The 25,082-nt window shown below is 42.0% G+C and overlaps 1 protein-coding gene across 1 annotated transcript in view; it reads left to right on the forward strand.

Annotated features, from left to right (window-relative positions):
- Window positions 1–5,713: 5,713 nt before the first annotated feature.
- The window catches only part of lrpprc (leucine-rich pentatricopeptide repeat containing), a 112,216-nt gene continuing 92,847 nt past the window's right edge, over window positions 5,714–25,082 (forward strand). Inside the window, exons 1-11 of the mRNA XM_060925619.1 lie at window positions 5,714–5,909; window positions 8,786–8,994; window positions 9,161–9,283; window positions 16,165–16,286; window positions 17,550–17,608; window positions 18,233–18,319; window positions 18,422–18,548; window positions 21,052–21,196; window positions 21,413–21,570; window positions 22,959–23,064; window positions 23,188–23,295. Of these exons, the coding sequence (XP_060781602.1) occupies window positions 5,734–5,909; window positions 8,786–8,994; window positions 9,161–9,283; window positions 16,165–16,286; window positions 17,550–17,608; window positions 18,233–18,319; window positions 18,422–18,548; window positions 21,052–21,196; window positions 21,413–21,570; window positions 22,959–23,064; window positions 23,188–23,295 (1,420 nt within the window). The 5' untranslated portion in view covers window positions 5,714–5,733. The remainder of the gene's footprint in view (window positions 5,910–8,785; window positions 8,995–9,160; window positions 9,284–16,164; window positions 16,287–17,549; window positions 17,609–18,232; window positions 18,320–18,421; window positions 18,549–21,051; window positions 21,197–21,412; window positions 21,571–22,958; window positions 23,065–23,187; window positions 23,296–25,082) is intronic.

Consider the following 25,082-nt stretch of genomic DNA (forward strand, 5'->3'; position numbering starts at 1 on the left):
AAGGGAACCCATCCTCACCTGGACAACAACAGACAACATGACTATAACATTAACAGTTTTAACAAGAAGTCAGTTTTGTTGATGTTATAACTCTTCATTAATGGAAACTCGTCCTGTTTTATCGTTAGATCAATCACATATCAGCTTAAACTAGCGTTCTAAAACTAGTTAAAGATCACACAGAAGAGAGCCGACTCCCCCTGCCAGCCTAATGGAACGCAGTGTTTAAGGCTCCGTATGTGTTTTACTTCCATTTATGAGGGAAAGGAACATACACCAGGGCGGCACGGTGGTGTAGTGGTTAGCGCTGTCGCCTCACAGCAAGAAGGTCTGGGTGCGAGCCCTGTGGCCGGCGAGGGCCTTTCTGTGTGGAGTTTGTATGTTCTCCCCGTGTCCGCGTGGGTTTCCTCCGGGTGCTCCGGTTTCCCCCACAGTCCAAAGACATGCAGGTTAGGTTAACTGGTGACTCTAAATTGATCGTAGGTGTGAATGTGAGTGTGAATGGTTGTCTGTGTCTATGTGTCAGCCCTGTGATGACCTGGCGACTTGTCCAGGGTGTACCCCGCCTTTCGCCCATAGTCAGCTGGGATAGGCTCCAGCTTGCCTGCGACCCTGTAGAAGGATAAAGCGGCTACAGATAATGAGATGAGATGAGGAACATACACCCTCCCGACAGTCAATGCGTTATTTGCTTGTAAAACACATTTGCAAATTGGTAGAATGAGTTAAATCATCACATGCAACATTTGCAGTTAATCAAATGAATTGCATATTATTATTAGTCATGAATCACTACAGTTCTGAACTTCAAATTTTAAAAAGTCTGGACTTTGGAGACATGATGGATACTCTTTTGGTGGAACACAACGGAGCAAAATATTGTGACCTTCTGATGTTGACCTGAAGTTGACATTTGGTTTTTGTCCCCACCAATGTTAATACCAAACCTACGCCCTTGTATGTACATACAGAAACATGAAAGTTATATGCTCAATGAACACCAAGTGCAAAGAAGCACTAAAATCAAATTAATAACTGGTTAAAGCATAAACGCAGAGCCATGGCCTCACTTTCATTTATAAACGCCTTGAGACGTCAAGAATGGCACAGGAATAGTTTTAAGCGTTAACAATAAATCTAATATAGTCATTTTTATGATTAAAGTGATTTATATAGGTAGCGGTCAGAGTGAATGACCTTGACGTCCGTAACGTCACAGCAGGAAGTCTATCGGTCTCGTCGCCATTTCCGCTATACTAAAACACAGAGCTGACTGCAACTCCGATCCTCCATTTTGAGCTAATTTATCACCATGCCGCATAGATGTGTTTTTGGCCGGTGCAGCAACACGACACAAGATGGATTTACGTTGCATTCATGGCCCAAGAATGTTCAAACTGCAAAGATTTGGACGCGTTTTGCGAGAAGTTCACGGGCACATTGGGCGGCTATGAAGTGGTCTCTCTTCTGCTCTGCACATTTTACTGAAGACTCGTACAAGACCAATGATCTGTTGAGGAGTGTTGGCTATAAGCCCGTATTGAAAGAGGGTGCAGTATCAACAATTAAAGTTAAAGAAAACTACAAGAAAAATATTTATTTTATTAATTTTTTTTAAAGGAAAGTGAGTTCAGTTGCACCAGTCCTCCTGGAGTGAGTTGAGGATTGTTGCTAAAACCTGGGACGGAACGAGACGTGCCATATTGCTTGGGCAGTGACCTCCCCGCAGTTGTTGCTAAAACCAGTGACATCCCGCTCCATCCCGGGTTTTAGTAATTGCCTGAGCAGAGCAGTAATGGCGGAGTACTCAGTAATGGAGAGAATGGAGAATGAGTGGAGCAGACGTCTGATTTCTCCGCTGGATATTGCTGCCATCTCGCCCTTACGTGGAAGAAGTGAATGAACGGAGAACTGAAAGTCAGATGGTTTCAAAACAATCAGCCACAAGATCGGCCTTCAAGAAGCGAGAACACAGACGGGTAGGCGGCGATTCTCATTTGGATATAAAACAACAAAAACACGTTGTTTACCTGCATTTAGATTAATACATGTAACTTGTATTGTGTATTTAAGTTACCAGTATAAGATTATTTAATTTGCTTCAGAATGTGATTGTCTCAGTTCATCTGATTATTTAATTAGCCTTTTATGTTTTATCAGTGAAAATGCATGCATGTACATGTATGTTGCATAAGTTATAGCACCTATCCTGTTTTAATGAGAGTCAACCCGCAATCAATGAAGTCAAATCAGTCTTAGTTGAGTAAGTCAGTAACGGTGTTTCTTACTTTCACCATAAATTTTTATTTATATGACTTTGGTCTATAGCTGTAAAAGGCCTTGGCCTTAAAGGTCATAGGCAACGTTTTTTTTTCGAGAGAGGAGAAGAGGCAGAGAGAGTGGATTGGCTTTTTCTGGAAGAGGAGAAGAGGCAGAGCGAGAGGATTGGCTTTTTCCAAAAAAGGAGAAGAGGCGGAGCGAGTGGGTTGGCTTTTTCCGAAAGAGAAGAGGCAGCGCGAGAAGGTTGGCTTTTTCCGAAAAAGGAGAATGAGGCGGAGCGAGTGGGCTCGCTTTTTCCGAAAGAGGAGACGAGGCAGAGAGAATGGATTGTGTGCGCGAAGCCAGAGGGTTGGCTTTTTCCAAAAGAGGAGAAGAGGCGGAGAGAGTGGATTGTGGGTGTGAAACTAAATCAAGCAGTCAAAGAAGAAATGGACCAGCAATGCTCAAGCAAAAAGGAGAAGATTGGAGATAAACATTTTTACCTTTGCTTGCAATTGACAAGTCAAGAATTCTGAGGGATCCTGTACAATCATTGTGGAAATAAGACAAAGGGACATTTCCTTGCTTAGAGTCGGCTATAAATAGTATAATGCCGCGGATGGCAGGCTAATGTGGCCTACCGGCGCACTGTCAAATAATTGTTCCCTATATCCGCTAGGGAGGGCGGTTTAATTATTCTTCAAAAGGGCTCTTATTTAGTATTACGACGAAAGTAAGAATTTATCATAACTACCAGGATAAACCGTTTGGGCGCGAGTCTTGTTGAGGTCCGGTGTCACCGCGATCAGAGTCGGCCGAGTCGCTGTCCGATTCCGAAGCCGCACGGTCAAACCAGTGAGCCACATTCACCGGCCATAGGTTCATACATGTATAGTTTCACCTCTCGATATTCAATTTGGAGAGTTCCTACTTCAAAATCGCTATCGCTTTCAGACATTTTACACAACCTCTCACGACCAAAGTCCGTACACGTGTGCTCGGTTTGCAATTAAACACAGAGCTGCTCCCAGTCTGTTTGCCTTAAATGATGTCACGACGACGGTCCCCTGACGGTGGAAGTGTGCATAAGTGAGATGTAAACAAACATTCGGAACTTGCGCAAACCAGTATATTTTAACCGTTTTATTCAATTTTAGGGTGCGAATTAGACACCAGGAAGATTGAATTCGCTTTTTGGGTCATTCTTCTAGAAAATAAAGTTGATATTCTACATCCCACCTCCGACCCTTGCCTATGACCTTTAAAACCGGTTACCGCTGTGACGTCACACGCTCAGGGCTGGCTGGCTCAGCTCAAATGCCAACTTTGCGGTTGATTTTAACTCTCATAAATAAATATATGTTATTTACCAGCTGGGAGGTCTGCATCTTGAAATACTGTGACTGAGATCTTGAAAGTACTGAGCGAGGCCCTCTGGGCCGAGGTCAGTATTCAAGGCCGAGGTCACGATATTTCACCATACAGACCGACCTTAAGCTGGTAAATAATTTTTTTTCTTTACCAAATTCTAACAGAAAACGAGAGCGCCTGAAAGGGAAAACCGAGCCGAGCCGCCATTTTGAATCCTCATTCACGGCTGTAATGCAAATTGCTTCCTCCTCGGTATACAAGTGCACTTCCATGGCAGGAAAACAAATTACATTTTGCCACCTATGTAGTCCCCTATTTATACAAATAGGAGTCATTCAGGATTCAGCCATGTTTTTGCTCGACCAAAGTTATACAGTATTATGACCTTTATATTGCATAAATGAAGCTATTTGGTGAAACTTTGAAGAAGAGATTGTACTGGTTTAAAGTTTTTACCTAATGTAATATTATGTATTAGGATAACATGGTCCAAAATGGGCCTCATTAACTAATGAGATCAAACCGTTAGTAAGTTACAGGTTTTTAGCTTTCTCCTGAAATGTTTTCTTTTATTTCTTCTTCCTCAGGGTAGTAAAACTTGCTTTCGCTGTGAACACTGTTGTTATCGCTATCCATGCTGTAAAATTTATGCTATTTTGACTCCTCATTCACGGCTGTAATGCAAATTGCTTCCTCCTCGGTATACAAGTGCACTTCCATGGCAGGAAAAAAAACCCTACATTTTGCCGCCTATGTAGTCCCCTATTTATACAAATAGGAGTCATTCAGGATTCAGCCATGTTTTTGCTCGGCGTTAGCAACAGTTAGAGGTTTTTAGCTTTCTCCTGAAATGTTTTCTTTTATTTCTTCTTCCTCAGGGCAGTAAAACTCGCTTTCGCTGTGAACACTGTCGTTATCACTATCCATGCTGTAAAATTAATGCTATTTTGAATCCTCATTCACGGCTGTAATGCAAATTGCTTCCTCCTCAGTATACAAGTGCACTTCCATGGCAGGAAAACAAACTACATTTTGCTGCCTATGTAGTCCCCTATTTATACAAATAGGAGTCATTCAGGATTCAGCCATGTTTTTGCTCGACCAAAGTTATACAGTATTATGACCTTTATATTGCATAAATAAAGCCATTTGGTGAAACTTTGAAGAAGAGATTGTACTGGTTTAAAGTTTTTACCTAATGTAATATTATGTATTAGGATAACATGGTCCAAAATGGGCCTCATTAACTAATGAGATCAAACCGTTAGTAAGTTACAGGTTTTTAGCTTTCTCCTGAAATGTTTTCTTTTATTTCTTCTTCCTCAGGGCAGTAAAACTCGCTTTCGCTGTGAACACTGTCGTTATCGCTATCCATGCTGTAAAATTAATGCTATTTTGAATCCTCATTCACGGCTGTAATGCAAATTGCTTCCTCCTCGGTATACAAGTGCACTTCCATGGCAGGAAAAAAACTACATGTTGCCGCCTATGTAGTCCCCTATTTATACAAATAGGAGTCATTCAGGATTCAGCCATGTTTTTGCTCAGTGTTAGCAAGTTACAGGTTTTTAGCTTTCTCCTGAAATGTTTTTCTTTTATTTCTTCTTCCTCAGGGTAGTAAAACTCGCTTTCGCTGTGAACACTGTCGTTATCACTATCCATGCTGTAAAATTAATGCTGAGAAATGCTGGCAAAAATTTATAAGATTTTTGATAATCTTATAAATAAATCTTATTTAAAAAAAAGATAAATGTTGATAAAAAATGCTACTATATTTGTTGTTGTGAACGAGCGAGTTGCCAGAGGTCCATAACCGGGGTCCGTACCATAGGATACAGACCCGCTCGCCAGCCAATCAGAGCGCAGGATTTGGACCGCGAAAAAAATATTTTTATTCCCATTTATGCAGCATACAAGAGTCAATGACGGTGATACTATCCACTCAGAAATGTGTTTAAAAATAAAGGCTCTGCTTATCTGCTTTAAAAATCAAAAGATTTTCAGAAGGTCCCCCCCCGAGAGTTTGCCTCTAATGGACTCGTCCAGTGCCCTATGACCTGTCACGTGGTACGGATGTCCTTCTTCCACTCTTGCAGGTTAAACATGGCCGCGCTCTTCAGATCTGCTCGGCTGCTGAAACTCTCGCCTTCTCCTTTGCTCCGAGTAAAGACAAGCAGTCATGGGCCGCCGGTTAGTTGCTTATACAGCAGAGCAGTCGGCGGGAGAGGAGCTGAAGCTTGTTCGAGTCGAATGGTTTTGAGATCTATGGAAACGAGCAGGTCGGTGATCATGCCGGGAGCCATGCTTGTTTGGAAGCACGCAGTTGTCATTGAGCTTTGGGGACAATACCGTGTAGGGCTGATGAACGGCAAAATCATCTTGCATGGCAAGACGTGGACCGTTTTAAACATAGTGATAGGATTCAAGAGGTGTTTTTTTCCCCTTTCAGTGACTTGTTATGAAAAAACATGGGCTGAGTCTGACATGCAGGTTACAGTGGTTTATCATACAATGGCTTTTCCAGTCTTTCTCATAATGCAGTGCTTTCAGGTGATCACAGCCAGCATTCTGCAATCAAACCCTGGCTTGTGTAAAATTGAATTACCCTGGATGTGAATTGATGCCTTCTAGGGAGCTACTGAGATTATACCAAGGCCTACTAATCATGGAGAAGCATCTTGTGCAGGACAGGGTTTAGAAAAAAGGAAAAATGTCTGTCTCGAAATTGTCCACTTTGAACTTCACATCACTCATTTCAGCAGTGTGCAAACTGTAAACATAATATCAGTGGATCTGTTTTACATGAGCCATGTTTAATTTCCATGACCCCTTTCTGCTTTCAGTAGGTACTGAGAACATTCATTCATTCATTTTGAGAACCATGATCTCAGCTGCTGTGTTTATCAGGTCGTTTGGTCAACGTCATTCATTCACCATCCCGTGCACATTTGTTTTTGATGTCGTCAATGAGTTTTCATTTTCAGGCCGATCCTGATATTGATCACTGATTCAGTGCTGATACTGATCTCTTGTGCACAACCTGAGAGTTAAAATGTCAATAGGCTTGAACATGGTATGTGAAAAATCAGTCAACATTACACAAGTTAATGGCATAAAACACACCAGTGACTCATCTCATCTCATTATCTCTAGCCGCTTTATCCTGTTCTACAGGGTCGCAGGCAAGCTGGAGCCTATCCCAGCTGACTACGGGCGAAAGGCGGGGTACACCCTGGACAAGTCGCCAGGTCATCACAGGGCTGACACATAGAGACAGACAACCATTCACACCCACATTCACACCTACGGTCAATTTAGAGTCACCAGTTAACCTAACCTCCATGCCTTTGGACTGTGGGGGAAACCGGAGCACCCGGAGGAAACCCACGCGGACACGGGGAGAACATGCAAACTCTGCACAGAAAGGCCCTCGCTGGCCACGGGGCTCGAACCTGGACCTTCTTGCTGTGAGGTGACAGTGCTAACCACTGGCGAGGGCCTTTCTGTGCGGAGTTTGCATGTTCTCCCCCTGTCCGCGTGGGTTTCCTCCGGGTGCTCCGGTTTCCCCCACAGTCCAAAGACATGCAGGTTAGGTTAACTGGTGACTCTAAATTGACCGTAGGTGTGAATGTGAGTGTGAATGGTTGTCTGTGTCTATGTGTCAGCCCTGTGATGACCTGGCGACTTGTCCAGGGTGTACCCCGCCTTTCACCCGTAGTCAGCTGGGATAGGCTCCAGCTTGCCTGCGACCCTGTAGAACAGGATAAAGCGGCTAGAGATAATGAGATGAGATGTTACAGGAAAACAGCTGGACCAATCTTCATGAAACTTTCAGGATAGCTAGGCATTGGTCTCAAATAGAACCTCCAGCATTTTGGGGTCATCCATTGAAGGTCAAGGTTTTTGTGGCTACTGCCTCGTACACTCATATGTAAGAGTGATCACCCACTGCATATGCGTATCACCAGAACAGTGGATAGTGATCTCATGCTATGAACAATTGATCTTGCATTATCATCGTAGAATGTAAGAATGAGTGTAACAATAGCACGCTGCGCAAGTATTACAATAGTACACAAGAACGAGTGAGTGTAACAATAGAGAAACTTCCCCTGTGTCCCAAATCACTCACTATATAGTGGCCTATATAGTCAGGCCGCCATTTTGTAGTGCTGCCCGAATGAGCATTATTACACCCTATATAGTGCACTCAAAGTATCTCACAATGCAACACGAAAAGTAGTGCCACGGCAAAGAAGGGAAAAACAAAGGCCACGGCAAAGAAGTTGTTTTATCGTTTAATCAATAAGCTCACTATATACTGTAGTCCTCTATATAGTAACTTCCTATATAGTGAGTAGGGTGTAGTGAACGAGTGAGTGATTTAGGACACAGCATTTGTAACCAATCAGCGCACATCCTGATCAAGTTCGATTACCCGTTCTATTTCTTTATAAACTTCGAAACTAATCAGAACTAGAAACCTCGTTATAACTTCGTAGTAATCTCCGGTGTTCTGCCTCATAGAGTAAAAATATGCTATATTTACTGTATGGACATGATATGAGAAAACAATTTTATTTATAAGCAGTAGCCACATGTACCCATAGGGTACCTATTTTTTTTTTTGCAATATCTTCCTTCATATTCATCATAAGTGTTACCGGGCGAGGTTTGTTTTGCCTGGCAACACTTTTCTCTTCCTCTTTGGATCAGACGGCAATAGTTGAATGGATGCTTCCCTACTTTGAAAGGATGTGGTTGTAAGGACCAAATCCTACATGTTCCTGTCATTACTCACTCACTGTATATGATTTATATTACTCTTTCCAGTAGGTAAAGAATAGTTCATAAAGTAAAAGGGATGTGTTTTTTAAATTTTAAAGTGTATATCTGGAATTTATACATTGCTTTGTGATTTATGTCCATTGTTAAAAGTGGAAAAAAAAATTGAAGTGACTGTATCGTCTGAGGAAACGTAACTAAATAAGACCATACATTACATTACATTTACAAATAAAACACCTTCTGTGTTTAGTCTGTCCTCACCCTGTGCTCTGACCCTTTCTAACAAGCTCAGATATGCGAAGAAAAGAAATTCGCTGTGCTGTAACATACATTTGACCATGTTCTTCTTCTTGGTCGTCGTCTTCAGGTCTGCTGGGTCCTCTTTGGGTCTGCGGTGCTTCAGTGCAGCCGCTGAGAGGAAAGGTGTGGTAAAAGATGAGCCGAGTATCGCTTTACGTGCCAAGCAGGCTCAGCAGTTTGACTGGGCTCTCGCTAAACTAGACAGCTCTGTCAGACGGACTGGTAGAGTCACCAAAACATTGATTCAGCGCATCTTTCATGACATCTGCCGAACAGGTACAGCATGACTGCACAAACCTCTGGTAAATGCCATAATTGTGCCAGATGTTGCGACTTGTGTTGTATGGAACGTCACATATTAGATATGATTGTCACCCTTTTAACAGTCCTAGCACTTTTTATTGACTGTTAAAGAAACTGATTTCTCTCTCTCTCTCTCTAGGATACCCCAGTAGCAATCAGGCCCTGCTGCTGTTGAGGAGCTGTGGCTCACTGCTGCCCGAGATGCCCCTTGAAGAGCGCAGTCAGCTGGCTCACCGGGTCTGGGAGAAGCTGCAGGAGTTGGGTAAGAGTCTCTGAGCTTTATTCCTCGTTAATCAGCTTTGAAAAAGATCTTGTTTGCACTGTTTGTGGTAGAGAGGCACTTTGTAAATCTCTGTGCGAAAAATGGCATCTTGGCAAGTTAAAATCTCTTTAATATAGACAGAATGAGCTAGTCTTACCTGTTAGAGGATTACAAAAAAAACCAGCTCCCGAGTGGTGCGCGCACAAAAAAAAAAATCTGGAAATCGCTACTTCGAATCCCGATGATGCCCTCCGTGCCAGGCCAGGAGCCCAAGCTCCTGTACTGTCAGGCCGGAAGGGGTGGCATACTCTCTTGTATAAATTGTGTTTGGCTGGCGTCGTGTACATCGGAGGAAGCACGTAATAACCTGCAGCCTCCCTTGTTGATCATGGATTAAAGTTTTCCGTCGTGTGACGGATTTCCGTCAACTGAACTCTCCCAAGGCCAAATGTGAGGTCGGTGCTGATCCGAGGAGAATTAAAATGACGGGTGGTTGGGTAGAGATTGGGTTATAACACTGATGTGTTGCAACACCATCAACTATCAGCAGGGTTTATTTAACTTTTTTGTTTTTGAGCCATGCTTTGTGTCGTTCATTTCCTATGTTTGATCATGTTTAAACGTTCGCTGTCTACGGTGCGGCATTAAAAAAACATGCGCTGTCAAAATTGGCAAAATACATTCCCATGTGCTTGGCGTGCTTGTGTCTGACCATTTCTGTTTTGTATTAAATTAAATCTTGCCAAAATGACTTAGTTCAAACCTGGACATATAGAAATAGAGCATGTTAAAATAAAAACGAAAAAATAAACCCCGGAAAGCCCGCTCCTCTGCTTCAGCCAGACTTGAAGACCCGACGGTGCAATGCTTGCAGACTGTCAGAAGTAATTAGACCTAAATTTATAACTAACATATCCGCAGACGCCCCAACAATTATTATTTTCGTTAGGCCAGTGTGTAAGGTATGTTAGAACCGTGCCTTATAGCCTACGTTATATCACAATTTAAAGGACGTTGGAGGCTGCGAGCGCAATGATGTTCCGACACGCGCTAAACTTTATTCCCTGAAAATCATACACCAGCGTTCAATGCCCCAAACAGTCAAAATGTCTAGAAGAGTACGGTTAAATAATAATCATAGCCTACTAAGTTAAATTACGTCAAAACATCTGTTTCTGGCCTATGAAATGATGGAGGAAAATGAGAACGAACGCAAAGTAGATAGCAGCCAACTTCACGCCATCTTTTAGGGAACTTAACACTCGTGTTGGCCACAATATTTCTCTTAATAAAATCTTGAATTGTTTTTGAAGTCGTATTCAACACAAAGTAAGGTCAAATTATAATTTTAATTTTAATTTAAGCGAAGATCCAAACTTTTTTCTATATTGATGTCGAGCACAGAGGAGCATGTCATTCTGCTTTCGGTTTCGGCAGCATGGATGCACTTTACATGAAAGAAGGCACTGATGTGTCTGCCATCGACAAAGGTGTAAAAAACAAGTGGAGGTGGGCTTGGCTGTACGAAATAGGTGAAAACGGAAAGCCATTTAGTTCATGGTGCAAAAAACTAAACATTCCAGGCGCTTGCATTTGTGTGGTTTGCCACAAAAAAATAATATACGGAAGCAATGGAAAAAAAGTGCAATAAATTGAATATATTAATCCATTAATTAATTGATAATAAAGTTATCAGTTCTAAGTTAACCATTCTCAGAATTTCATCGAAATCCACCCATAACCCCCCCCGTAGAATTTCATCGAAATCCACCCATAACCCCCCACCCCCCCACCCCTTGTAAATTTTCAGTCAAATAATTTTTTTTTGCTTTAATCCATGTGTTGATGGCTGTCGTGTGATGGGAGACCTGTATGGTGGGTGGGAATTGGCCATTTTGCATACAAGACCATCGGTGTCTCGGAATCGATGATAAATTTTCATTCCCACTCAGTCTTCCATAACGGAAAAGGTACAAGTATTGTGTATTTCCTCCCTGACTGTATTAACAGGAGACTGGATATAACGTATAATTCACGAGGCGGTATTAGTCCATTGCTGTGAAAAGTGCAAGCTGAGATGTTAGCTAGTTAGCAACGTGGCATGAGTTGAACTGTATCATGTCTCTGTCATTCACTTCCTATTTGACCATTTGTTTTGTTAAAGCAAAGGCTATTTATAACATTTTTGCTTCTACACCGGGACTGTTGTGTCCACTGAGTTGCTCAAGCATACAAACATGACACCCTGCTTATAGACAGCATTAACTGCACACACCTGCTTTCACTTTCGATTATTACTCGCTTTATTTAAACCCCAGCTTCTGTTAGTTTGTCTTAGTTTACGAAGGTTCATTGATTTGTATGGGACACTAATGCTGTTTTAGCCAGCATTAACTTTCTCAGCAGTTTGCGCTACAGTACCTCTTCTGTGGGATTCGACCATATGGGCTAGCCTTCGTGTCCCATGTGAATCAATGAGACTTCGGCACCCATGACCCTGTCACCGGTTCACCAGTTGTCCTTCCTGGCAAGATGTGCCATTTTGGAGACGCTCGGACCCAGTCATCTCGCCATCACAATTTGGCCCTTGTCAGAGTTACTCAGATCCTTACACTTGCCCATTTTTCCTGCTTCCAACACATCAACTTCAAGAACTGACTTCTCTTTCTGCCTAATATATCCCACCCACTGACAGGTGCCATTGTAATGAGATAATCAGTGTTATTCACTTCACCTGTCAGTGGTTTTAATGTTATGGCTGATCAGTGTACAGTGGTGCTTGAAAGTTTGTGAGCCCTTTAGAATTTTCTATATTTCTACATAAATGTGACCTAAAACAGCATCAGATTTTCACACAAGTCCTAAAAGTAGATAAAGAGAACCCAGTTAAACAAATGAGACAAAAATATTATACTTGGTCATTTATTTATTGAGGAAAATGATCCAATATTACACATCTGTGAGTGGCAAAAGTATGTGAACCTCTAGGATTAGCAGTTAATTTGAAGGTGAAATTAAAGTCAGGTGTTTTCAATCAATGGGATGACAATCAGGTCTGAGTGGGCACCCTGTTTTATTTAAAGAACAGGGATCTATCAAAGTCTGATCTTCACAACACATGTTTGTGGAAGTGTATCATGGCACGAAGAAAGGAGATTTCTGAGGACCTCAGAAAAAGCATTGTTGATGCTCATCAGGCTGGAAAAGGTTACAAAACCATCTCTAAAGAGTTTGGACTCCACCAATCCACAGTCAGACAGATTGTGTACAAATGGAGGAAATTCAAGACCATTGTTACCCTCCCCAGGAGTGGTCGACCAACAAAGATCACTCCAAGAGCAAGGCGTGTAATAGTCAGCGAGGTCACAAAGGACCCCAGGGTAACTTCTAAGCAACTGAAGGCCTCTCTCACATTGGCTAATGTTCCTGAGTCCACCATCAGGAGAACACTGAACAACAATGGTGTGCATGGCAGGGTTGCAAGGAGAAAGCCACTGCTCTCCAAAAAGAACACTGCTGCTCATCTGCAGTTTCCTAAAGATCACGTGGACAAGCCAGAAGGTTATTGGAAAAATGTTTTGTGGACGAATGAGACCAAAATAGAACTTTTTGGTTTAAATGAGAAGCGTTATGTTTGGAGAAAGGAAAACACTGCATTCCAGCACAAGACCCTTATCCCATCTGTGAAACATGGTGGTGGTAGTATCATGGTTTGGGTCTGTTTTGCTGCATCTGGACCAGGACGGCTTGCCATCATTGATGGAGCAATGAATTCTGAATTATACCAGCGAATTCTAAAGGAAAATGTCAGGACATCTGTCCATGGACTGAATCTCAAGAGAAGGTGGGTCATGCAGCCAGACAACGACCCTAAGCACACAAGTCGTTCTACCAAAGAATGGTTAAAGAAGAATAAAGTTAATGTTTTGGAATGGCCAAGTCAAAGTCCTGACCTTAATCCAATTGAAATGTTGTGGAAGGACCTGAAGCGAGCAGTTCATGTGAGGAAACCCACCAACATCCCAGAGTTGAAGCTGTTCTGTACGGAGGAATGGGCTAAAATTCCTCCAGGCCGGTGTGCAGGACTGATCAGCAGTTACTGGAAACGTTTAGTTGCAGTTATTGCTGCACAAGGGGGTCACACCAGATACTGAAAGCAAAGGTTCGCATACTTTTGCCACTCACAGATATGTAATATTGGATTATTTTCCTCAATAAATAAATGACCAAGTATAATATTTTTGTCTCATTTGTTTAACTGGGTTCTCTTTATCTACTTTTAGGACTTGAGTGAAAATCTGATATTTTGGGTCATATTTATGCAGAAATATAGAAAATTCTAAAGGGTTCACAAACTTTCAAGCACCACTGTATGTACACTTTATTTCCTTTAGCTGAGTCAGGCTTATCCAGGTTAATTTTCTTCACCAAAACTTAAGCATAAATATGTTTATGCAAATGTTGATTTTTTTTTTTTTTAAATATAACCTTTTCTAATTTCTTCTAGGCTAGCTGCAAAGTCATGTTCAGTAAATAAGGAGCCAGACGAAACGGTCAGTGTGCAGTGATGCTTTTCGCTAGATTGCTAGTTCAGTATGCTTTCCTCACACAGTAACTGCAATGCTACAACGTTTTATTTACTTTTTTATATAAATATTTATAACTTTTTGGCTGAAGCCTGTAGAGGCACCCGTCTGTGTACGTTTAACCGAGTTCGAGCATGTTTAAAAAAAAAAGTAAGCTGGTCATTGGCGTGCCAGCCTCAGGTAGCGATTCCACAGTCACAGTGTGGCACCACTGTGTACTGACTATACAGGTGCTGGTCATATAATTAGAATATCATGAAAAAGTTGATTTATTTCAGTAATTCCGTTCAAAAAGTGAAACTTGAATATTATATTCATTCATTACACACAGACTGATATATTTCAAGTGTTTATTTCTTTTAATTTTGATGATTATAACTGACAACTAATGAAAACCCCAAATTCAGTATCTCAGAAAATTAGAATATTGTGAAAAGGTTCAATATTGAAGACACTTGGTGCCACACGCTAATCAGCTAATTAACTCAAAATACCTGCAAAGGCCTTTAAATGGTCTCTCAGTCTCGTTCTGTAGGCGACACAGTCATGGGGAAGACTGCTGACTCGACAGTTGTCCAAAAGACGACCATTGACACCTTGCACAAGGAGGGCAAGACACAAAAGGTCATTGCTAAAGAGGCTGGCTGTTCACAGAGCTCTGTGTCCAAGCACATTAATAGAGAGGCGAAGGGAAGGAAAAGATGTGGTAGAAAAAAGTGTACAAGCAGTAGGGATAACCGCACCCTGGAGAGGATTGTGAAACAAAACCCATTCAAAAATGTGGGGGAGATTCACAAAGAGTGGACTGCAGCTGGAGTCAGTGCTTCAAGAACCACCACGCACAGACGTACGCAAGACATGGGTTTCAGCTGTCGCATTCCTTACGTCAAGCCAATCTTGAACAAGAGACAGCGTCAGAAGCGTCTCGCCTGGGCTAAAGACAAAAAGGACTGGACTGCTGCTGAGTGGTCCAAAGTTATGTTCTCTGATGAAAGTAAATTTTGCATTTCCTTTGGAAATCAAGGTCCCAGAGTCTGGAGGAAGAGAGGAGAGGCACAGAATCCATGTTGCTTGAGGTCCAGTGTAAAGTTTCCACAGTCAGTGATGGTTTGGGGTGCCATGTCATCTGCTGGTGTTGGTCCACTGTGTTTTCTGAGGTCCAAGGTCAACGCAGCCGTCTACCAGGAAGTTTTAGAGCACTTCATGCTTCCTGCTGCTGACCAACTTTATGGAGATGCAGATTTCATTTTCCAACAGGACTTGGCACCTGCACACAGTGCCAAAGCTACCAGGACCTGGTTTAAGGACCATGGTATCCCTGTTCTTAATTGGCCAGCAAACTCGCCTGACCTTAACCCCATAGAAAATCTATGGGGTATTGTGAATCTATGGGGTATTGTGAAGAGGAAGATGCAATACGCCAGACCCAACAATGCATATCGGAGCAACCTGGGCTCTCATAACACCTGAGCAGTGCCACAGACTGATCGACTCCATGCCACGCCGCATTGCTGCAGTAATTCAGGCAAAAGGAGCCCCAACTAAGTATTGAGTGCTGTACATGCTCATACTTTTCATGTTCATACTTTTCAGTTGGCCAACATTTCTAAAAATCCTTTTTTTGTATCGGTCTTAAGTAATATTCTAATTTTCTGAGATACTGAATTTGGGGTTTTCATTCGTTGTCAGTTATAATCATCAAAATTAAAAGAAATAAACATTTGAAATGTATCAGTCTGTGTGTAATGAATGAATATAATATACAAGTTTCACTTTTTGAATGGAATTACTGAAATAAATCAACTTTTTCATGATATTCTAATTATATGACCAGCACCTGTATAAGTATCACATTCCATAACCCCAGTTTGTGATGTAATCCTCTGTGGCTGAACGGTCTAGAGCACTGTCCAGGAAAGGAACAGATTTTGCAACATCAGTTCGAATCCTGGTGTCAACGTATTTCAGAGTGGGCTGTTTTGTTTTGTTTTTTTCTTCTATTTATGTACCGTAGCTTCTGTTTCCCAATTGGAGAAAGGCTGAGCTCAGACCTGTACAGGTCTCTAGTTCTATGATGGAACTATAACTTGCTATAATGCTATAAAATGTTATTTTAACTTGATCTGTTGCAGTTTTCAATACTCCATCCAGTAGAAAATGTCAACGTTGTACTACGTGAAAGGATTTGCCGAACCATCTCAAATCAGATCAAAGCAAAGGAGAAGTTTGAGTCTGGCCCCCCATATGGGTGTGTAAAAAGCTGCAAGTTATTCATAACTATTGATTCTCTTCCAGGTGCCACTTATGATGTAAGCCATTACAATGCGCTGCTTAAAGTCTACCTGCAGAATGAGTTCAAGTTCTCGCCCACTGATTTTCTTGGCAAGATGGAAGCAGCCAATGTGCAGCCCAACAGAGTGAGTGAAGGTTTTTTTTTTTAAACAAACAGATTAGATTAGTAAATTCACTGGGGAGTAAAAATGAAAGTATCAGCAGGATGAGTTATGCTAATCGAATAAAGGTAGGCTTTTTCCGTTTTGGGGCAGAGAAGCCCTATGTCCTAATTTAGGTTAAAAATTCTTGCAAACCTGGCAACCTTTGCGTTTTGTGTGTCAGCTCTGCATTTGAATGTCAGAGTACACCGCAGACAGTGCCACGTGTCTGTTTTGGTTAAGATGTAGACGTAGAGTATATAGTATCCACTTTACTGAGACCTCCAATTCAAGACACCCCCCCCCCCCCCCCCTAATTTAGTCATAGCCAATTCCCTCAAATATCTCTCCCCATCACATATTCCTCTGAGGTATCTTTTCTAGCTGCTGCTCATGCAATATCAGGGGCAGCATAACTCACTTGGAGGAAAGCACTTTTCCATCTTCCATGTGCATGAGCTCACAGATGCCCATGATTAGCTCATATCACTTGTGATTGAAAAGGTGGGGGAGAGGAATCATTAGAACTCATGATCTCTAGGTGATGAGCCAAAAGCTTTTGTTGCACCACCTGCAATTTGACATTACTGTGTTTAGTAGTGGTTGCAGAAGTAGTCGTACACTACCGTTCAAAAGTTTGGGGTCACTTTGAAATGTCCTTATTTTTGAAAGAAAAGCACTGTTCTTTTCAATGAAGATCACTTTAAACTAATCAGAAATCCACTCTATACATCGCTAATGTGCTAAATGACTATTCTAGCTGCAAATGTGTGGTTTTTGGTGCAATATCTCCATAGGTGTATAGAGGCCCATTTCCAGCAACTCTCACTCCAGTGTCCTAATGGTACAATGTGTTTGCTCATTGCCTCAGAAGGCTAATGGATGATTAGAAAACCCTTGTACAATCATGTTAGCACAGCTGAAAACAGTTGAGCTCTTTAGAGAAGCTATAAAACTGACCTTCCTTTGAGCAGATTGAGTTTCTGGAGCATCACATTTGTGGGGTCGATTAAATGCTCAAAATGGCCAGAAAAATGTCTTGACTATATTTTCTATTCATTTTACAACTTATGGTGGTAAATAAAAGTGTGACTTTTCATGGAAAACACAAAATTGTCTGGGTGACCCCAAACTTTTGAACGGTAGTGTATTTGTCTTTTTGGTATCTTGTATAATTTTTTTTTTTTTAAACAAATTTTCATCTCAGCTTTAGCGTTAAAAATTGACTGAACGATCCTCTCTTGTCAGGTGACGTATCAGAGACTGATTGCAGCGTACTGTCAAAATGGTGACATTGAAGGCGCAAGGTGAGACTGGATTTACAACTCACACTGGATGATGATTTTTTGTTTGTGAGACACTACTTTGTCAAAACTATGTGGACACCTGACTGTCACATCCGTATGCGGTTCTTCTCCAAACTGTTGCCACAAACTTGGAAGCACGCAATTGTATCGGATATTTCTGTATGCTGAAGCATTACAATTTCTAGAACTAGGACTCCGAGGCCTAAACCTGTTCGAGCCCTTGTGCACATGAAGACGTGATTTGCCAAAGTTGTTCTGGAAGAACTTGTGATCTGCACAGAGCCCTGACCTCAACCCCACTGAACACCTTGGAGATGAACTGGGACACTGGCTGCACCCCAGACCTGCTGATCTCAGTGATACTCTTGTGGCTGAATGAGCAAATCCCCACAGCCACGTGCCAAAACCTAGTGGAAAGTCTCCCCAGAAGAGTGGAGGGTTCGAACTAAATCTGGAATATGATGTTCAAATGAGCACACATAGGTGTGATGCTCAGGTGTTCACATACTTTTGGCCATCTAGTGTATAAATGGATATTCTATCAAATAGAAAATGAAGGTTGTAGGCAGAACGCTAGTGTTTGTTGTTTAGATGACTGTCATGACCAGAGCTCTCTGTCTACAGTAAAATTCTGGGATTCATGAAGAACAAAGACTTGCCCATCACAGAGGCCGTGTTTAACTCTCTGGTAACGGGTCACAGCCGAGCCGGGTGAGTCTCCTTCAGCGGCTGTTTTGTTTGTATAATCTCCATTTGTCTTTTAATCTCAATGCTTTTTACCTTTTTCTACCTTTTTTTTTTTTGCGCACACAGAGACATGGAGAGTGCAGAAAACATCCTGTCCGTTATGAGAGGGGCGGGGATTGAGCCGGGCCCAGACACGTACCTCGCTTTACTCACGGCTTATGCTGAATTGGGAAACATGACCAAAATCAAGGAGGTGAGGTATTGGGGTAATTCAGTATTGTAATTCAGAGGATTTTGACTTGGAATAAAACACAGGTATAATTCACCATTTATTGATTTAAAATTTGGATACAAATTTAAGGCGAGACGGCCTCTCGATTTCATAAAATCAGCAAAATTTAGTTCCCTCTGAAATTTGGTCCTTGTGATGTATGTTTATTTCTGCAAAATCTCAAAAAAAAAAAAATCAGGCCATTCTGTGGCTGGGAAATTTATTTAACTTGAAGCGATTCCCGAGCAAATAATGTGCATGAAATCGCTCACTTCGCAGAGTCAAGCAGACAGAGGAAGTCCTTGTGCGCGTGTGCAGGTTTACCTCCTTCTTCATTTGGGTTTTACAGCAGCTGGCATCCACAGTGTTGCATTACTGCCATCTACAGGTTTACCTTGACCGTGCACTGACAGTTCCATCATTCTGTCGCTAAACGAACAGCTGATCACACCGAGGTGCTCGCTGACCGCCGATATTTATTAGTTTGGTCCTGCGTTTCCTTTCCTTTGCAACATAACGTCTTTTCTTCTCGCTTTTCATTACTGTAGTCGGTCTTTCACGTTTCATTCTCACACTCATGTCCTCCATTTTTCTCTCCTGTTTCAAATTTGTATCCCACAATGCCTTGCGCGAACAGGGAAAGCCCACCACGTCATGCATGATGTAGTATCTGGTATTGGGTCATGGTGAAGCAGGAAAAAATGGTGGAGCATTTAGGGCCACATGGCCCTAAATTCATCAATTGTTCTATTTAACAAAAATAAATAAATAAAACTGGAAGTCTGTGATTCGAATTCAGTAGCTTTCGGTCCACTAAACAAAAATAAGTGGGTGTCGGGGAGAATTCTTTTCATGACCTACACTTGAAAAATCTGAAAGTCAGTCTACCTAGGGCAGCACTCTGGTGTATTAGGGCCATTGTAGGTTAAAATAAAAATATGGAGCTGAGAGAGGCGGTTATATTCTGAGGGAAAAAACCTAAATGTCTGATGTTAACATCGGAAATATACAAGAGAAAATTGATATTTTCCGAGATTAAACAGTTGTAAGTTTGCGAGGGGAGGCTCAAATTCTGAGATTAAATTCACAAATTTATGGGGGGGACTTGGAAAAAGTGTGTGTGTGGTGGTTTTTTTTTTTTTTTTGGGTGGGGTTGGTGTCAAGGAACCAGATTGCTTCACTTTGCAGGGTTGGATCAACGTCATCGCACCACAGACACCACGGCTTTAAGCGTTATAGGAAATTAAGTCTTTCCTCCTTGATTGTGCAATATAAGCATAAAGCACTAACAGATTTTCAACTACGTTTCCCAGAATGCACGACAGCCAGGAAGCACGGGATTGATTGACTGTTGCGCTTCGTGGATGCTATGGGAGATGAATGTATAAACCACCCAGCTTTGCATCTGTGTCGTCCCCCCCTTGTCTTGGCTGTTTATAAATGTATAATTATTGTGTAAGGGCAGTCTCCTGTTACTTTCAGTGCATGGATTTTTCTCATCTGCCCAAATCTCTGTTACTGTGAAACGGCTGAGCTGAGAGTTATAGGAAATGTAGCCTTTCCTCTTCGATCGTGCAATATAAAAGAATAAAGAGCTAAGATATTTTCTCCAACATTTCCCAAAATGCACTGCAACTGGGACGCGAGAGCTGCTTGTTTTTCATAAATTTGTGATTTCTTAATCTCTGAGGGTTTTTTTTTCCCCTTGCAAATGTATGACTTTTATAATCTCAGATAATGAGGTTTTCTCACAAATTTTAGACTTTAATGCAGGAAATTCTGGGGGTCCCCCCCCCAGAATATTTAAATAGCAGCAGGCAGCCCGGGGAGCTGTTGGGGGTTGGGTCGCCTCACGTTAGCCTAACCTGCATGTCTTTGGACTGGGGGGGAGACCGGAGCACCCGGAGGAAACCCACACACACAGAAAGGCCTTCGTCGGCCACTGGGCTCGAACCCAGAACTGTCTTGCTGTGAGGCGACAGTGCTAACCACTACACCACCGTGCCGCCCTTTTGTGCGTGTATGCGTGTGGTGTCCTCCCCCGCTTTTTTAAAAATTTTATATAAATTAATTTAATTGGGGCAGCACGGTGGTGTAGTGGTTAGCGCTGTTGCCTCATAGCAAGAAGGTCTGGGTTCGAGCCCAGTGGCCGGCGAGGGCCTTTCTGTGCGGAGTTTGCATGTTCTCCCCGTGTCCGTGTGGGTTTCCTCCGGGTGCTCCGGTTTCCCCCACAGTCCAAAGACATGCAGGTTAGGTTAACTGGTGACTCTAAATTGAGCGTAGGTGTGAATGTGAGTGTGAATGGTTGTCTGTGTCTATGTGTCAGCCCTGTGATGACCTGGCGACTTGTCCACGGTGTACCCCGCCTTTCACCCGTAGTCAGCTGGGATGGGCTCGAGCTTGCCTGTGACCCTGTACAGGATAAGCAGTTACAGATAATGGATAAATTTAATTGTGTCTGCTGTATTTCCTGAATCTTGCACAGACTCTGAACACAGCGCAGAGTAAAGATGCCAATCTGATGGACAGAGACCTGATGCAGCTGGTGTTCATTCTGGCTAAAGCTGGCCATCAGCAGTATGTGCCTGAAATAGTGGAGTGCATGCGGCATGAGAGAGGCTACGTGCCAGGTACAGCCATGTTGCCCTGTAATGCTGATCGCCTTTCTGTCTTGTCATTTTCGTTTATTTATTGTTATGGAGCGTTGTGCATCATGCTTTTCAATGTAAATAAACAGATGACTATACGCCTATAGACTGATGTGCATTAATGTATTGACATCTTGTCGTGCAGTTTCTAAATGTGTGTGTGTGTGTGTGTGTCTCCCTGTGCGTGTGCGCGCATAGATGCAATGAACCTGTGTTTGAGTCTGATCACCCAGGGCTTTGAGGACACAGCGTTTACCGTGCTGAAGACCTTCCCCACTCTACAGACAGAGTTGCAGGACGGTGAAACTCTGAACATGGGCAACTTCTTCCTCCGTCACTGTGTGAACATGAATAAGGTGAGGATTTTCACACATCATGAGGCATTTTACAGTTAATAGGGTTCTGTGGCAATAAAAGGCTGTCAGCTGACTACCTGAATGTACTGAATGAGCAGGTCCTACCATCAACAGATTCCCCCCCCCCTTCCCTGATATCACGGGTATATTCCAGGTCAACAAAGCCAGGGCTCATTGAGCTCAAATTGTGAAAGTTTGTTTATACTGCTTATTTCATGTTTACCTGCTATACCTCAAGTGCCCTTGACTGGCTGGTTATTTGAACGTGTGTGTGTGTGTGTGTGTGTGTGTGTGTGTGTAATAAATATATATATTATATAAAATGTATGTATATATGAGTGTTTAGTCTACGTCTAATTCATATCTAGTGTTTACACTGTTTATATTGTCTGAGTGTTTAGTCTGTGTGTAGTTCTTATCTAGTGTTTATACTGTTTATATTGTCTGAGTGTTTAGTCTGTGTGTAGTTCTTATCTAGTGTTTATACTGTTTATATTGTCTGAGTGTTTAGTCTGTCTTGTTTTATCTAGTGTTTATACTGTTTATATTGTCTGAGTGTTTAGTCTGTCTTGTTTTATCTAGTGTTTATACTGTTTATTTATGCTGTTTATATTGTTTGAGTGTTTAGTCTATGTCTTGTTCCTATCTAGAGTGTTTATACTGGTTATATTGTTTATTGTATTGTTTACTGGTTATTGTTTATATTTGAGTGTTTAGTCTGTCTTGTTTTATCTAGTGTTTATATTGTTTGTCTGAGTGTTTAGTCTGTGTGTAGTTCTTGTCTAGTGTTTACACTGTTTATATTGTCTGAGTGTTTAGTCTATGTCTTGTTCCTATCTAGAGTGTTTATACTGGTTATATTGTTTGGTTTTTTTCAATTATTCTATTTTTATTTATTGCATTGCCTGTTTGCACCGTGGGTCAGAGAGGACTGATATTTCATCTGTGCTGTATGTCGAGCATGTATAGCATATTTGACAATAAAGTTGACTTGACTTGAGTGGTTCAGGAAGCTTGAAGAATCTTTTCCACACATGAATTGGCCACCACAGAGTCTTGACCTTAACCCCATTGAAAGTCTTTGGGATGTGCTGGAGAGAACTTGAGAGTGGTTCGATTCTCCAGTCATGAATGCAAGATCTTGGTGGAAAAATTAATGCAAATCTGGATGGAAAGAAATGTTGTGATGTTGCATAAGGTTGTTGAAACAGTTCCCCAGTGAACGCACGCCATAATCAAACCTAAAGGTGGTCCAATGAAATATTAGTTACATGCAACTTTTCTTCTTCCTTTTTTTTTTTTTTTTGTGCCTTGGCAGTGTATGTTCGTGTTAGTTTACTTGGTTCTGTTTGTGTCAATGAAAAAATATTTGTGTAATTCTGTTCCAGTCCCCGGAAAAGTTGGTCGCTTTCTGCACACAACTGAAGGATTCCAACCTGCACTCTTCACCACTGCAGTTCACACTGTATTGCGCTCTGGAGTCCAAGAACACAGGTGTGTGTGTGTGTGTGTGTGTGTGTTTTGAGACTGCATCATATTTAGCTTTCCTATGCAGACCTGGCCTCATGCTGGGTGACAAATTCCCAAAACCATGCTCATAAATTCTGTTCTGTACAGTGTTGGCAGTAGAGGTGATGAAGAAGATGAAGGAAGAAGGACTTCCTATCAGGCCTCACTACTTCTGGCCCCTTTTAACCAAGCATCAGAAAGACAAAAACACACAAGGTAGGTCCTGACTGCTCTTCGTCTGAGCAGACTGACACAAGAAAATGGCAAACTTTTGAAATGATTGAAAAGAAAATCTTAATTACAATTAATAATTTGGAAATATTTGTTTGTGTCCCTGTCCCATGCAGTGTGAGCAGTTAGCTGCAGGGCTTTAGCACAAGGTTAAAGGGGAACTGAAGTTATTTTTAAACTTGCTTTATTTCTTTTTTTTTTAAGATATTTTTTTGGGCTTTTTGCACCTTTATTGAATAGGACAGTGTAGAGACAGGAAATGAGAGGGAGAGAGAGACGGGGAGGGATCGGGAAATGACCTCGGGCCAGAATCGAACCCGGGTCCCTGGATTTATGGTATGGCACCTTATCCACCTGAGCCACGACGCCCCCTGCTTTATTTCTTAATTAGCGTGTTATTCAATTACATTTTCGGTTTTAGTAACCTTATATCGTGACTCGTATTGACAACTAATTGCAGTTAAATATTATACTTATCGGCCTATTCGGTTTTCAGCCATGTTGAATTTAGTTCGTTTGGTCCATGGCAGGCGTCGCTTATCCACGCGGTCTTCACGAGACTTTGAAACGTGAAGTGTCAGCCAGGTGTCAGTGCTGCCATTTTGAAAACTGTTTTCCAAACGAAATATTGCACAAAAACGAGTATAAATGACGATTACTGCCTACTTTTTTCAAACTTTCCTGATTTGCTATCAAAACAAACAAAACTTCTGGCTTGATCACATCAGCATTCGAAAGAGGGCGCATGTGTCTTTTGACAATGTTGGCAGATGTTGGTAACTTTGATTTCCGCTGCACATTTTTATTTCCGTCCTACGATGTCTCGCACAGGTCTCAACGAATCTCGTTTATGGCTATTGCTTTGACATATGGACTGATATATATTACATGGCGTATTTCAAACACTCATAACTTGCTATAGCGGTGACAGACTAGCTATCAAAAATGCATTCCTATATTTAATAAAATGAGAAATAATAGAATTTTGGTAATAAATTTGCCTTCAGTTCCCCTTTAAACTCTGCACTTCTGAACCTGTTTATCTGTGTTCTGTGAGTCTATTTATGAACTGAAAGGAACATTTATACCGTAATATTATATGGACACGAGTGTTTTAGTGGGAAATACGCCACTCGTATTTTTCATACGAGCTACATTCAGGACATGGAGAACTACAACTGTGACGTATTTAAATAATATTGGCTGGCATGTCTGTGAAGGTTCTCAGTCATCCAGGTCATCGTAAACAGTAGGTGCTAAAGAAGGCAACAGGACTTGTTTGAAATTCTTGAAGACGTTTCACCTCTCATCCGAAAGGCTTCTTCAGTTCTGTCTGACTAGTGGGGAGTTCCAGGTATTTATCCTCTAGTGGACCAAAAGCAACCCTAAGGAGAGTCGTTGAGGTCACATGGGTCATTGACCCTCTCTGTCATCCTGTAGGTGTTAGGGTCACTGGGGGCTGGGGTGATCTGTGGGTTGTTGTCTCTCTCTGCCATCATGTGAGTCATTGAAGTCAGCTGAGTTTTGGTGTGGATGTGTATTCAGTTTTCTGGAACGTGTGCCAAGGACTGCATTGTCGGTGGCTGATAAGTGGTGTCTCATGCCCCTTTTCCACCAAAGCAGTTCCAGGGCTGGTTCAGGGCCAGTGCTTAGTTTGGAACTGGGTTTTCTGTTTCCACTGACAAAGAACTGGCTCTGGGGCCAGAAAAACCGGTTCCAGGCTAGCACCAACTCTCTGCTGGGCCAGAGGAAAGAACCGCTTACGTCAGCGG

This window comes from Neoarius graeffei, chromosome 7, assembly GCF_027579695.1.
Source record: "Neoarius graeffei isolate fNeoGra1 chromosome 7, fNeoGra1.pri, whole genome shotgun sequence".
In the NCBI taxonomy this organism is placed as follows: Eukaryota; Metazoa; Chordata; class Actinopteri; order Siluriformes; family Ariidae; genus Neoarius; species Neoarius graeffei.